The sequence below is a fragment of the Ahaetulla prasina genome, chromosome 1 (assembly GCF_028640845.1).
Source record: "Ahaetulla prasina isolate Xishuangbanna chromosome 1, ASM2864084v1, whole genome shotgun sequence".
Taxonomy (NCBI): Eukaryota; Metazoa; Chordata; class Lepidosauria; order Squamata; family Colubridae; genus Ahaetulla; species Ahaetulla prasina.
In genome coordinates this window covers 78,261,274-78,276,830 of record NC_080539.1, presented here as the reverse complement: position 1 = coordinate 78,276,830, position 15,557 = coordinate 78,261,274, and the positions used below count along the sequence as shown (strand labels likewise).

The 15,557-nt window shown below is 37.1% G+C and overlaps 1 protein-coding gene across 2 annotated transcripts in view; it reads right to left on the bottom strand.

Annotated features, from left to right (window-relative positions):
• The window catches only part of SMYD3 (SET and MYND domain containing 3), a 352,490-nt gene that overhangs the window by 60,397 nt on the left and 276,536 nt on the right, over positions 1–15,557 (bottom strand). For both annotated transcript variants that reach the window (XM_058165279.1, XM_058165289.1), the window contains exon 8: positions 11,949–12,059. In XM_058165279.1, coding sequence (XP_058021262.1) covers positions 11,949–12,059 — 111 coding nt within the window. The remainder of the gene's footprint in view (positions 1–11,948; positions 12,060–15,557) is intronic.

Genomic DNA, 15,557 nt, shown 5'->3' with positions numbered 1-15,557 from the left:
AGGTGCAAAAAACGAGGAGCTGGGATAGATTTTAAAAAAATTATTTCATGCCAGCTATGCATAAGAATCTGATCTACTAACATCAAGGCAAACTGGTGCCAGATAAGAATAAGAATAAAGAGACTTCAAAGAGAGGGGGAGGGGGCTAGACTTAGGTCTCTTAAAGAGGCATGGTGACTCCAAACTGATGATGCATTTGATCCCATCCTCAGGTTCAGCCTGGTCATCTCCTACCTCTAAGCCAGGGGTCTGCAACCTTAAACACTCAAAGAGCCATTTGGACCCGTTCCCCACAGAAAAGAAAACACCGGGAGCCACAAAACCCTTCCCGTGCCTGACTATTTCTTCAGCGGCCACAAAACTAGCATATGTAGTTAAATTAAATCTTCTGTTTTCTTCTGAAACTTAACTTTTCTTGGATTTATCCATGGTTGGCCTACAGGGGGTTGAAAAGCTCATTAAATCGCATGCTGGCGGGTGTCGCACATTGGTGGTTGTGACACATATTTTGAGTGACAGGGAGCCACAGCAGAGGATTGAAAGAGCCACATGCAGCTCCAGAGCCACAGGTTGCTGACCCCGGATCTAGGCCTTAATTAGGCCCCAGCGGCTTTCATAAAAAAATATAATGGATGACTGCAACCCAGTGCTTTCTCAAATATGTCTCAAGTATAAAATGAAGTTTTTATTCATGTAACAGCTTACAGAAACCAAGACAAGAATTTTTGGAAGTTTGGGGTAATAGTGAGGAACAACCTCATGAAATTTGCTGCTAGTAAACTGGATAAATGTTGTACCTTGATGAACGTATCTTTTCTTTTATGTACACTGAGAGCATATGCACCAAGACAAATTCCTTGTGTGTCCAATCACACTTGGCCAATAAAATTCTATTCTATTCTATTCTATTCTAAATGGTGGGCTACATCCACCCTGGTTACCATTTTGTGAGATACTGAAACATGCTCTTGAAATTTGTACTGTAGTCACTGGCCCAAAAAGTTTGGATAGTCAGGATTGCTATCCAAGCACTTTTTGGAGCTGCCAAGTTTATCTAGGATAAACAGGAGCTGGAAATTAATTGTTGCCAAGCATGTAAAACTTTTATGGTGCTAACAATTTTGAGAAAAACCCTGAAGCTCCATCAGAAACTCAGAGGAAGATAGTCTGGTTAAATCATCTATCAAGAATGTTACATTTCTTTCTAGCCTCTTGGCTTGGTGAGTAATGAAGCTCAATTCCTCTCACTTGACCGCAAGGCTCACCTCTCACAAGACTGTTGTATTCCAAATCTATTCCAGCAGGTCAGCACAGAGAGCATTCCAAATTGATACTGTCAAGCCATATCGATATAAATTCCCAGTTTCCTCTGAAACTGAACTTCGGGCAGAGTTTTCAGGGGTCTCATTAATTTAGGTGAACTACAACTTATTTTATGTGCCCTGAAGGCATCCCTGACTATTTAAGATACTCAAAAAGGCAGTGGTGAAGAAAGAAAGAAGGAAAGGAAGGAAGGAAGGAAGGAAGGAAGGAAGGAAGGAAGGAAGGAAGGAAGGAAGGAAGGAAACCAGTTTTAAGCAACAAAATAAGGTAAACATCCCTCACAGTCTCAAAGTCCCTCATCAAGTTATCATTTATCAGGCAAACACTATAAAGCCAGAATTTATGAACTACTGAAACCTAAATTTAGAAATGACTCTTTGGCTTTCAAAGTAATTTCTGATTCTAAGAAATAAAATATATTTCGTAACTAAGTCTTGCACAATTATGTTAACTGTGTGAAACGGTCAGTTTAAGATTGCCCAATTAACCAACATTATGGTATATCCACAATTACCAAGTAAGCCATCTTCAGAAATCCTGCCTGGATTGAAATATTTGCAAGATTGCCATGGCCTCCCACTAGATAATTCCCCTGTTCCTGTGCCATCGCTGCTTTCTTGCTCACCAGGAAAGCCATGGGCATTGTGTTATCTATACTTTTTGTCTCTTACTAAAAGCATTACACTCCTTAAAAACCCAGCATATTTCTTAACCAAAAATAAGTTTATTATTATTTGTAAACATTTTCAATACATTAATTAAGGTTTTTTCAGAAATCATTTACTCCAGGATGGATATTGCAGGATAGCCTTTACAAATTACTCTTTTTGCTGTTTTCCAGGGAGCTGCTAACAATAGTTGCTAGGAAACAGGAATTATGTGAGTAGCTTGGTAATGTCCATTTCACAGACAGATAATGCAGAGAGCAATCTTTCGCAATTTGGTGTCTTCCAGATATAATGAGACTTTATCCTCCAGAATTCACAGTTAACCATTGCTTTGACCATGTGGAATATGCCAAATTGGAGAAGGTTATATTGGACTTTGCATGATCTCCCCCTAGTTCTAGTTTCTTCCTCAGTCCCAGCAGAGCAAAAACTCTGCCTTATTTCCCCAGCAATGTTTGAGGAAATATTAGATGGAACTAACTCTTGTTCTTGGGAATCCCGGGAGAGGGATGGAATGCCAAGTCAGTCACCCATTTTGATGTAACTCTTAGCATCCTCCAGGGAACAGATCAGTTGAAGCTACAACACAACACAACTTCTTTAGATTTGGTAGGGAGAAGCTGGCACGTTTTCATCTGTCACTCAATAATGATAATGAAGATGATTGACCCAGGAGAGGGGGATTACCCTGGACAGCCAGTTGGAGAGTCCTGAAGGAAAGTTGGCGGCTTTGAAAACAAAAGATTGTATGGGAAAGTATATTCCAACAAAATCTCTTATACATATTTTTCCAGCAAAGAGAGGTTTTCTTAACGATCATTATGGATGACAAAAATGCAATCACTAAGGAAAAATGTAATGTAGATCTCCCCTCACTGGCAGTTTCACAATAAGAATGGCTTTAACAGCTAGCAATTGATTTAAAGATCGGTGCATTCAATGAATATGCAAATAAAAGTCTGTCTTTCTGCCTATTGCCATATTTGATATATTTATACTTCAGTTTTCCTCCATTCACATGGCCTCCTGTCCAGAACTCACATGTTCCAGAATTGCTTCAGCTATGATTTTGTTTTTGGTTTCTAAAATTTTGCATTATCTCCTATTTTAAATGATTCCTGGGCTATTATGCTAATTATTGTTCATCACTGATGTGTTTCATATATTAGCAATTCTTTTTTTGATTAGGGTTGTTATATTCTTTCCTAGAAAGAGGTGAAATGTGTGTTTTAAAGATAAAAGATACAGAAAACGAATAAAAGATATACAATACAGGTATTGCAACTGAGGCCCAATAATCAGCAACAGTTTTGCAATAGTTTGGAGGTTTTTGTATTTTCTTCTCAGAAACAATAAACCTGAAAGGTAGACTAAAATAAATGAAGCTTGATCTATATTATTACATTTCAGACTGCAAGCATAATTTGGTGGCACTCACATGAGACCACAAAGTTATATAATTTCAGACTAATGAACTTACTAGCCTGTCAACCACTACAGAATGTGACAGATAAGGGGGAGGTTTTTTCCTACATATGAATGCAATGATTTCTTATCTGACAAGAGGGGTGATTTCCTAATGTGATTTGGATGACTTATCCCTTTTATGAAAGACAATCCCGTAATGCTGTGGAACCTAAGTGTCTAATGGTCTAAGTGTAGAGAAAACAGTATACCTTTACAGGCTTAGAGTTATTTTTTCCTTCATTAATGGTATTTACAAAAAAGAGCAATGAGAGAAAACTCAAATTAATCTTCTGTAATTCTTTAGTTGATAAGCTGTACAACACTTCTGATCCACAATTGTCCTCATGACAAATGTTGGGGAGAAGGAGAGAATAAAAACTGCAGTAATCACAAAAATGTTTTAGAATCTATGGGATTTCTATTTTAGTAAGATATAAATCAAGCATTGTGATAATTACTCAAAGATCATAGTTCTCATAGAATGATAGCTTTTTATTGTTAAGTTGAAAACTATGATAAAATGTGTTGCTTTAATTTTGTGAATATTTTTGTAATGTGATTAGATCTATTCATTATCTATCTATCTATCTATCTATCTATCTATCTATCTATCTATCTATCTATCTATCTATCTATCTATCTATCTATCTATCTATCTATGCATGCTGCAACCCTGGATGGTTCATGCACAATAACAAGATATACAATATCAGTAAAAAAATATTGAGCACCAATACACTGGACAGATTCAAGCAACATCCTGCCCAATGCTGGGTGAAGGAATCAGCTCTTTAAAACTTGCTGAGACCATCTGGATCTACAGGAGGAGTTCTACAAAGCAGGCATATTGACATGTTTCCTGGAAAACATGTCATTCCTGAAAATGACATGTTATTTAATGAATACATAACATAATTGTGTTATTTAAAGGAATCTTGAACATGCCAGTCTGGATCATTCTAATTTTAGCATAAAAATCCTAGATCAACAATTTGGCAGTGATAAATCTATGTAGGATACTTTACAATCTTCAAATTGAGAGTCTGGTGGATGATTTTGGTGGGCTTTGCCAATTTACTATAAATAGCCTATCATGTTTACCCTTGACTTGGTAGTCCTTGACTTACATCTGCAATGAAGTCTAGAACGTCTATCGTAAGTCATGATGGTTCTAAATCAAGGTATTCACATAATTAAATCCTATTTTATGACTTTTTTGCAGTGTTCATTAAATGAATGCCACATTTGTTAAGTGAAAGCAGTGGTCATTAAGCCAATGCTGTTAAGCAAATCAGTGTATTCCTATTGGCATTTTTTTTGTCAGCAAATGGCCCAAAAAACCAGAAACCCTCAAAAAATGTAGTAAATCGTAGTTGTGTCGCAACCAGCTGTAAAGATAAGCCAGTTGCCAAGATCCCAAAATGTGGCCATGTGACTAGAAGCATGTGTGCAACTGTTGGAATTCTGGAACCATGTAGCTTTTGTGGGGTCCACTGTAACTTCAAATGATTGCTAAACTACTGGTTGTTGAGCAAGGATGAACTATACATTTTATGTTAATTGTTGGTTTCCATGTTGATGTGACTGATTCTTATGTTCTAAACTTACTGTAAAGAGTCTAGAGAAGTGTCAGACTGTGGAGAGCCAGTTCTAGCCTAGGATCTAGGCTAGTTGTGGATCTAGAATCTAGTTTAGTTGTGCCTTAGGCATGAAAAACTGGCTAGATGACTTTCGGCCAATCACTGTCTCTCAGCCCAACTCACTTCAAAGGGTTATTTTTCTGGGGAAAATAAGAGGTGAAAGAAGTGTGAGATATGTTCACTGCCTTGAATTTTTAATAAAAATAATAAAGGTGAGGTAAAAACAAAATCTAAAAAAAACCCCCAAACCTGGACATTCCAGAATAGCTCATTGTCCTCATATAAAACCTATACATAGGACTGGAAGTTGTTGTCTGGATAGAACATGGCAAAACAGACTGGATTCAGCCTAGCAAAGGAGAGAGACTGTATGCTTGTTCCTGATTATTCAACCTATATGCTGAACATACATCAAGGAAGGGGGGCTGGAATAAATGGATGGTAGTTTTAAATTGGAAGAAAAAATATCAATAACCTGTTTTATGCTGATACCTAAAAATGAAAATGTACTGCAACTTCTAGTAATGAAAGTACAGTGAAAAAATAAGATTAACATTAAATATATAAAACACCAAGATAATGACAGCAGTTAATGAAAGCAGACAATGAAAATACTGAAATGTTACTTAGCTTCTGTCTTAGGATCATTTATCAGCAGTAAAGGAATCAGCAGTCAAGAAATACATCATAAATCAACACCCGGTAGCGGGTAGTGAAGGCCTTGGAAAAGATATTTAGATACTGTACTGCGATGTGTTTTTGCCTACCATGGTCAGAATCATGCAGGCAATGGTTTTCCCCATAACATTGCATGGAAACAGCCATTGGATTTTAAACAAGCAGGATAAAAAACCTTCACATTTCTGAATTTGGTGTTAGAAAAGACTGCTGTGAATATATAGTCAATAAAACAAAAATAGATCATCGAACGAATCCATGCAGACTTCCCACTCAAGGCAGAAATGGCCAAACTGAAGTTAAACAATTTTTTTTCCTAATTATATGAATAGTTAGCTCTATTGAAAAGTCGGTAATGCTGGGAAGGGTAGCTGGAAAAAGAAAAAGAGGACAACCTGCAACAAGGAGAACGGACTCGATGGCAGTGATGATGGAAAGAACTCAAGAGTTAGGCTCTATTGATGCTGCTGCCAAGAGCTGATACTGGCTCAATGGCACATAATCAAATAATTATAAATCACTTATTAAGTGAAAGAATGAGTGGAGTTGATACTGGGACTGAATTATGGACAGTACTATTTGGATGTATGCCTTCTAAGATAATTTGAAGAAGTCCACTTCTTCCACTGAGCACTTAAGTAATCACATTCTGTATGTTTTGCAACATTTTTCCAAAACAGCTTTTCCCAACTTGAAAATGGCATTACTGACATATTGATTACAATTCCCTTCATTGTGGCAACAATTAGAATTGTGCAGTTGAGAATATTTGCAGGAACTCAAACCGAAGATGACGTCTCTTTAACAATAAGGGCTAAAGATTCTGAACAACAGTGCTTCCTCAATCACACCATTTGTTTTCAATTTCCTAACAAAAATTGTACCACTATGCTTCCTCCAATATAGTATTTCTAAGAAAGTTGCCCAGGATTGTGTAGTATAAGTATCTCATTGTTATTGCACAAGAACTAGCAATGCACCCAAGTTAATAATTATGGAAATAATTATAAATACATCTTCAAACAGTATTTTAAACCATACCATTGCAGTTTTCTGGAAAAAATGGGTCTAATGAATATATTAAATGGAGGTGTATCATAGTCAGAAAGCAACCATGAAAGGAAATGGTAACAAATTGATTTTTCAACAGCCACAAGTATGAATTCCCTCATAATACCGTACATTACTGAGACTAGTATGTTTAATTCCAGCCTTCCCCAGAGGAAAGTAGGCAGCTGGTTGAAAGACAAAAATAAATCTATTTATCATTGTAGGGAAGAGTTCTGGCCTAAGATATTGTACACAGACAAAATAACTGACGGCTTTATGAAATCCATAGTCCATGGAGTACTATTCTGTAGGAAGAAATTGTTTTAAATGTTTTAATGACATTCTGTAGTTGCCCACAGAGGGCATACAGCAGGTGAGCACAGGAGACTAAGATATCACCAAAAGAGATAATCAAGGACTATAAAGAGAATTTGTCTGGGGAAAAGAATACGATACAGAATTTCACTAGAAGCTTGGTATTCTGTCAGTATATTTAGGCTGCAGTATCCCAAGTATACAATACATTGTATTTATATTCTAGCTGGTGGGATGTGGGCAACAGTATGTTTGCTTGCAGTATAGTCATAAATTAGAGATCTTAGAAAATATAGAATAGTAAAAGTATATTTAAGGTAAAATTGGGCTTTGGTTGAACTTTTGGCATATTAACCAAAATATTTTACTGAATACTGCTACTATTGCAGCGTGGAAATGAGTAAGACTGGTGACTTCCCTTACCTTATATGAAAACTCAGTTGATCAAAGACATAATATGTACTCATTTATTGATGATCAGATTATATGGAAAACTGTGACTTACAAGTAAGTGGAATTAATGAATGAAATAAAGAAAAAAATACCCTGTGGGCTTGTAGAACTGAAATAAAGGGGAAGGATGTAGTAAAGTTGAAAGAAAACAATCTGATTCATTCAATGGAGTTGAGCAATACAGGGAAGTGAAGGTATAGGCTTATTTATTTATGGTATTTTTATATTGCCCAAAAACTCTGATTTCAGGAAGCTTGGGTATGAAAGAAAATATGAATTGGTATTATTGTGGAATGGATTGTGACCTTGGGACACAGGAGGAAGAGCCACAGTCTAGACCAGGGGTCTCCAACCTTGGTCCCTTTAAGACTTGTGGACTTCAACTCCCAGAGTCCCTCAGCCAGCAAAGCTAGACAACTATTACGCAAAAGATATTTCAGTCCACAGAAGAAAAAGGAGTATGGGATGCATCTCAGAAAGGATCTTCCCCTAATTTTCTGGAAGATAAAAGTAAGAGAGGGGAGTGGTGCATTCAGACTTGCAGGTTTCCGTTATTGTAACTTTACAATAACTTTACAATAACGATAATTTAGTACTCTTGGTTTGTGCCTCTTCTTTCTACTAACCTCCATGTTCAGAATGGCTTAACTTCTACATCAGGGGTATCAAACTCGACTTCACTGAGGGACACATCAGGGTTGTGTTTGACCTTAAGGGTGTGGAGAGGTGGCCGGGTGGGCATGGCCAGTTCTACATCACTCATGTCAGGGGCACCTGTGGTAGCCCGGGTAGGGCTGCGGGATCCTCCTGTAGCCCTCTGCCAGCAAAAATAGAGCTCAGGAGCCCACATGTGGCCCTCCCTGGCTCTGTTTTTGGCTGCAACAGCCTCCTCCAGCCCTCTGCCAGTGAAAATGGAGCTCACGGCTCTCCCGGGCAGTTTCCAGGACAGCCCCATGGGCCAGATCTAAGCACCCAGTGGGCCAGATTCGGCCTGCAAGCCTTGAGTTTGACACCCCTGTTCTATATTGTTCTGGGCACATAGGAAAAAAGGACTCACTTAGATGATGATAGTTGATCAATGATTAATGTCAAAGAAAGAACCAGGGGTGAGTTTTGGAGGAAAAAGTAAAATATTCTGAATAAATATAATCCAAAGGGAAAAAAATCATGGTTAGCAAATAATTCAACGTTTCAGGACTATTGAGATAAGAAAATAATAAATGGATGATTAATGAATGTGGACAGAATACAAGGTGAATGACCAATAGAAAAATACGTAAAACTGATTTTACCAGAGAGAGAAAAAGGATTAAATCTCAAAATAAAAGTGACAGAAGAAAAATAAGTAGAAATCTAACTCCAAGAAAGTTGTGTTAGATTGAGTTAATGAGATCCCCAAAAGAGAGAATTTTGAATAAAAGGAACTGCATGAAACAGTATATGGACAAATGAAAGCAAGGACTGCAAAATAATGAGGTATTATGAATGGTATTTCCTTTCCTTTCCCTTCTCCCTTTAATTTCTTTTGTTTGCAACTTTTTATTCTTTCTCTGAACTTTTTTAATGTTGTTTACTCTAAAGCATGAGGGGTGTATGTATGTATATCAAGTTGATTCTCAATGCAGATTACAGAAATATTTTCAGGCAACTGAATAAAGGGGACCCGTAACTACTAAAGAAAAGTAGGTATTAGTTGAGGTTAAACTTGTCTAAATTCTGAACAATGGCACTGAACCTATGTTCCTTAGTAATTGGTAAAGTGGTATTACTAAAGTTTTACTAAAGTTTGCAAAACATTTTGTAGTTGTATTAGATTCAGGATAGTTTATCTCTAGATAAGTTTAATTTTCCTTTGTAGACAGAGAAGATACACATGGAGAAGTGAGTCTGGAAGATAAATTAGAAGACTGTTTACTTTTCATTAAATGAAAATGTACCTTGTGTTAATAAATGTAATGTGAGTAACTTCAGGGAATGGCTCTTCAACTTTCTTTCTCTGATCAAGTGGGGATTAAAAAATAAGGCTCCCTAAAATTCAACAACACAATCACTAACGGTGTTAAAATTTTCTTCCAAATCAGTCCTTAGCCCTGGGCTAAAATCAACAGTCTATGTGCATCATCTCTCAGATCAGACTTTCTTCAATATTAAGCACAATTTGCAGTGCTTCCCGCCAAGATGGGTCCAGAAATTATGGGAATTAAGACAATAATTTTTACACGTTAATGAAGGCAAAACGTAACAGGTACACATGGCTCTTGGACTGGTAACAGTCTGGGGCATTTGCCTGGAATCAACCTTGATGATAATTAAAAAACAGTTTAAAAAATGCATAAGATATTCTTGGCAGTTTCTCATCTGAAGAAAAGCAAGAGATGAAGGAAGTCTATAAAGCCTTATTAGAATCACAACTTTCAGGCAGAGAAGAATCTGGGCCAAGAAATATTACAGACAATGCAATAGGAATCTCCTATTCTTTGTCATTTTCTTAACACAAAAAGACGTATGAAAAGGCTATGAGATAAAAGTTTGAGGATGCCATAAACAAAGTAGGATTAGTAGGATTAGGGACTATGCCACAACACTGTAAATTTTTCAAGAGCTGGGAATAAAAACTTCTTTTATTAAACTGGGCAGTATAAACCCTACTGTGAACTTTTGTACCTTGTAAAATTCGCATCAGAATTTTCTGGCTTGGTCTTTCAGATCATTGAATATTAGTTTCTGTAATATTTTACTCTGAAGATCAGACATGATTGCTTTCCTGGCTTTTGACCAATTGCTTTTGTCTTGGACAGACTACTGATTATTAGTTTGGAGATAGAAACAGGAGACATAATGTGTCAAAAGTGGGAGATTTGTTCACGAAGCAGAACTAATAACAGAGAAAATGCAGTACTCTGTGAATATTACCCAGTCAGTGGCAATGTACTTCATGCATCTTTTTAAAATGCATTTGCATGTGTCAAAAAGACTACACCATACTTTTTAAATATTGACTTTTTCCATTTTGATTTAATATGACTATGGGATTATTGTATAACTACAAACATCTTTAAACAACTGAGAAATAATTCAATTCAATCAGAATGGAGCTAAAAGGGACCTTGGAGCTCTTCTAGTCCAACCCGCTGCTCAAGCAGGAGATCCTTTACATTTCAAACAAGTGAATATCCAGTCTCTTCTTAAAAATTTCCAGTGATGAAGCACCTACAACTTCTGACAGAGCTGGTTCCACTGTTAGGAAGTTTCTCCTTAGGTTGTTTCTTTCCTGGATTAATTTCCATTGATCCCTTGTTTCATTTAAAGATAAATATATACATAATGTTTTTTTTTACTCGTGATTTCACTTCTCTTTCTCAAGTAAAAGGAAGGATTCAATGTATTGATGTCATCATCATTATCATCATCAAAACTATCTTAACTATGGCTGTTTCACGAGATTATACTTTAACTCCGTCAACATGTCAAATAGACAAGAAATTTAACAATTTCAGACAACATGTAAACAACAATGGGATCAACATGAAATGTAAAACAAAAATATTAATCAAATCATTCATTCTTGAATAAAATTATACAAATTAACTCACTTAAGCCAATTCGATGAAAGCCTCTCAGAATGACTGTATGAGACAGTATACAATTAAATATTCATAAACAGCATTTAAAAAAGGCACGAGTGGCTGTTGGAAGGAGAATGAATATACATCCAAGCAAATACAAAAATGCTTTATAGCATTTTATAACATATAAATGTTTATATATTAAGATCTGTGATGGTGCAGTGGTTAGAATGCAATACTGCGGGCTACTTCTGCTGATCACTGGCTGCCAGCAGTTTGGCAGATCAAATCTCACTAGGCTCAAGGTTGAATCAACCTTCCATCCTTCTGAGGTGGGTAAAATGAGGACCCAGACTGTTGGGGGCAATAGGCTGACTCTGTAAACCGCTTAGAGAAGGCTGTAAAGTACGGTATCTAAGTCTAAGTGCTATTGCTATTACTATAGATTAAGTAGCACTTCTGGATTCTGTGTTTTTATGAATAAGCAAGTTGGGTTAAAAAAATATATAACTGTTTGCTCTTACAGTGAAAGAACCAGAAGCAACTAATAAGAGCAAAACTCTTTTAAAAGATGGGAAGAAAGGATAGGAATAAAGAACTCTGGTTCCAAAATATAATAAAACTCCAGTATACCTAAGAAAAAGTGATGAAATGAAAGAATTCCTAGAGCACGCTTTTAAAAATTCTCATTATTTTGTTCTTTTTACTGTTTGTTTCAAGCTATCTCTACTCTCAGCACAAGTATTGATCCATATTATCTGGTCAAAAGACAAATCTAGCTGACTCACCTTGCTCTGTGTGGAGCACATGACGCAATCACATTCAAAACAATACTGACGCTTCAGATTCTGCTGACGTTCCGGAGTGGGCATTACAGTTTCAGTATAACTGATGGTAAGCTGCATGTGACAAAGACCAGAAAGACTTATATTTTGACAAAGAATGCATGTTATACTTATGCAGCCACTGGAATAGGAACAACAATTTTTTCCCCCCAGGTTAAAATACTGGGAAATAATCTAAGAAGGACACCAGAACATTTTTTCAACATTACATTAGAAAATAGGTAATCATTTTAAACCATACACAATTTATATGGACATAATTAACAATTCTATATTGGAGCAAATTTCCAGTGAACACTATAGAGTCAGGGAGAATTACTGGACTTCAACTGAGAGAGTGAGAGGTGTATATTTGTAATACAAAGAAAAACCAAGGATGTTCAATGGGGCAAGTGTCTAATTAGAACCAGAAAGGATGGCTCAAATATCTTCTCACCTACATAGAACTATGCCCATTGCTGTCTGTCAAATTAAACTGAGTCATAATAACATAACATAATTGGAAGGGACCTTGGAGGTCTTCTAGTCCAACCCCCTGCCGAGGCAGGAAACCCTACACCATTTCAGACAAATGGCTATGAACATTTTCTTAAAAATTTCCAGTGTTGGAGCATTCACAACTTTTGCAGGCAAGTTGTTCCACTTATTGATTGTTCTAACTGTCAGGAAATTTCTCCTTAGTTCTAAGTTGCTTCTCTCCTTGATTAGTTTCCACCCATTGCTTCTTGTTCTACCCTCAGGTGCTTTGGAGAATAGCTTGACTCCCTCTTCTTTGTGGCAGCCCCTGAGATATTGGAACACTGCTATCATGTCTTCCCTAGTCCTTCTTTTCATTAAACTAGACATACCCAGTTCCTGCAACCGTTCTTCATATGTTTGAGTCTCCAGTCCCCTAATCATCTTTGTTGCTCTTCTCTGCACTCTTTCTAGAGTCTCAATATCTTTTTTACATTGTGGCAACCAAAACTGAATGCAGTATTCCAGGTGTGGCCTTACCAAGGCATTATAAAGTGGTATTAACACTTCACGTGATCTTGATTCTATCCCTCTGTTTATGCAGCCCAGAACTGTGTTGGCTTTTTTGGCAGCTGCTGCACACTGCTGGCTCATATCTAAATGGTTGTCCACTAGAACTCCAAGATCCCTCTCACAGTTACTACTATTGAGCAAGGAACCACATATACGGTAGCTGTGCATTTTGTTTTTTTGGCCTAAATGTAGAACCTTACTTTTTTCACTGTTGAATTTCATTTTGTTAGTTAGCGCCCAATGTTCAAGTCTGTCAAGATCCTTCTGTATCTTGAGCCTATCTTCTGGAGTGTTGGCTATTCCTGCCAGCTTGGTGTCATCTGCAAATTTGATGATTCCCCATATATATCCTTGTCCAAGTCATTGATGAAGATGTTGAAGAGTACTGGGCCTAAAACAAAGCCTTGGGGTACTCCACTGCATACTTCCCTCCATGTGAATGTAGTTCCATTGAGGACTACACGTTGAGTGCGATTGGTCAGCCAGTTACGAATCCATCTGGTGGTGGTGCTGTCTAACCCACATTTTTCTATTTTATCTAGTAGTAGGTTATGGTCTACTTTATCAAATGCTTTACTGAAGTCCAAGTAAATTATATCGACAGCATTCTTCTGGTCCACTAATTTGTCATTTTGTCAAAGAATGCAATGAAATTAGTCTGGCATGATCTGTTTTTGACAAACCCATGTTGGCTTTTGGTTATTACTTTGTTTGCTTCTAGGTGTTCAATGATTCGTTGCTTGATTATCTTTTCCAGAATCTTCCCTGGTATTGAGGTCAGGCTGATAGGTCTGTAGTTTCCTGGATCTGTTTTTTTTCCTTTTTTGAAGATGGGAACTACATCAGCTCTTTTCCAGTCCTCTGGCAGCTCCCTCGTGCTCCAGGATCTTTGAAAGATATAGTTCAGTGGTTCTGAGAACTCGTTTGCCAGTTCCTTCAGAACCTTGGGGTGTAATCCATCCGGTCCTGGTGATTTGAACTTGTCTAGGGTAGACAGGTGTTCACTTACCATTTTTTCCCCTATTTTAACTTGTGTTCCTAATCTATTTTTTGTGGTGCTGTTTTTGATAGGTTGGATTGTTTTTTCCTTTTGTGTAAAGACAGATGCAAAAAATGAGTTAAGTAGATCTGCTTTCTCCCTGTTGCTTGTCATCTTCTTGCCACTTTCTCCCAGCAATGGGCCAATTGTTTCCTTGACTTTTTTCTTGTTTTTAACATGTTGGAAGAAGCTTTTTTTGTTATTTTTTACTTTTGTCGCTAGCCTTTGTTCATTGTGAGCCTTAGCTTTCCTCACTTCATCTTTATAGGCTCGGGCTATTTGCTGATATTCTGCCTTAGTTATTTGCCCCTCTTTCCACTTTTTATATTTGTCCTTTTTGTCTTTCAATTTGTCAGATAGTTCTTTATGCATCCATGCTGGTTTCTTTTGAGATCTATTATTTTTCTTCTTCATTGGTATTGTGCTAGACTGGGCTTTTATAATCTCACTTTTCAAAATTTCCCAAGCTTCTTGAGTCGTTTTTCCCTTGAGGATTCTCATCCATGGAATCCTTCTCAAGCAGTCTCTAAGTTTATTGAAATTAGCTCTCTTAAAGTCCAAGACTCTAGTTTGATTTGTTCTACTACTTGTGTTTGAATAATGTTGAATTCCAGTATTGCGTGATCACTCGCCCCCAAGGTTCCTGTACTTCAACACCTTCTATCATTTCATCTCTGTTAGTGAGAATTAAGTCCAATATGGCTGATCCCCTTGTTCCCTTCTCTACTTTTTGGGAAACGAAGTTGTCTGCTAGGTTTGTTAGAAACCTGTTGGATCTTCCACTTGGTGCAGAGTTTGTCTCCCAGTTGATATCAGGGTAGTTAAAATCCCCCATTACTACTGTGATGTGCTTCCTACATACCTTAGTTAGCCGACTAGCAAAAAGTTCATCTACTTCCTCTGTTTGGTTGGGTGGCCTATAGTATAGACCTATGGCAATATCATTCCCCCCCCCACTTTAATATTGACCCAAATGCATTCAAGATAATTTTCATCATTGTTGTTCTCTATTTCTGCAGAGATGTAGTTATTTCTTATATATAGTACAACTCCACCTCCTCTTTTATTTGGTCTATTTCTTTTAAATAATTTATATCCCTCTAGCTGTATGTTCCATTTGTCGGTTTCATCCCACCAAGTTTCCATAATGGCAACAATATCATATCTGCCCTCATTTACTTGAATTTCTAATTCACCCTGTTTATTCCTCATACTCTGTGCATTGGTGTATAGACATTTGAGTCCATTTTGATTGACCTTGTGTTTACTGTCTACATAACCTGTGTTATGCCTGACTGCCCCTACTTTCTTGCCACCTGTTTAACTAGTGCATATGGTATGGCACTTAAATGCTTGGTTTTGTTTGATAGCAGGGCTGATAATCTTACCCACGCAGACATGTATGTTACACGCACTGATAACCCTATTAATTTTGGATTGCTGGGGACAGAAATTTTCTATCTCAATTAATTCTCTGTCCCCAC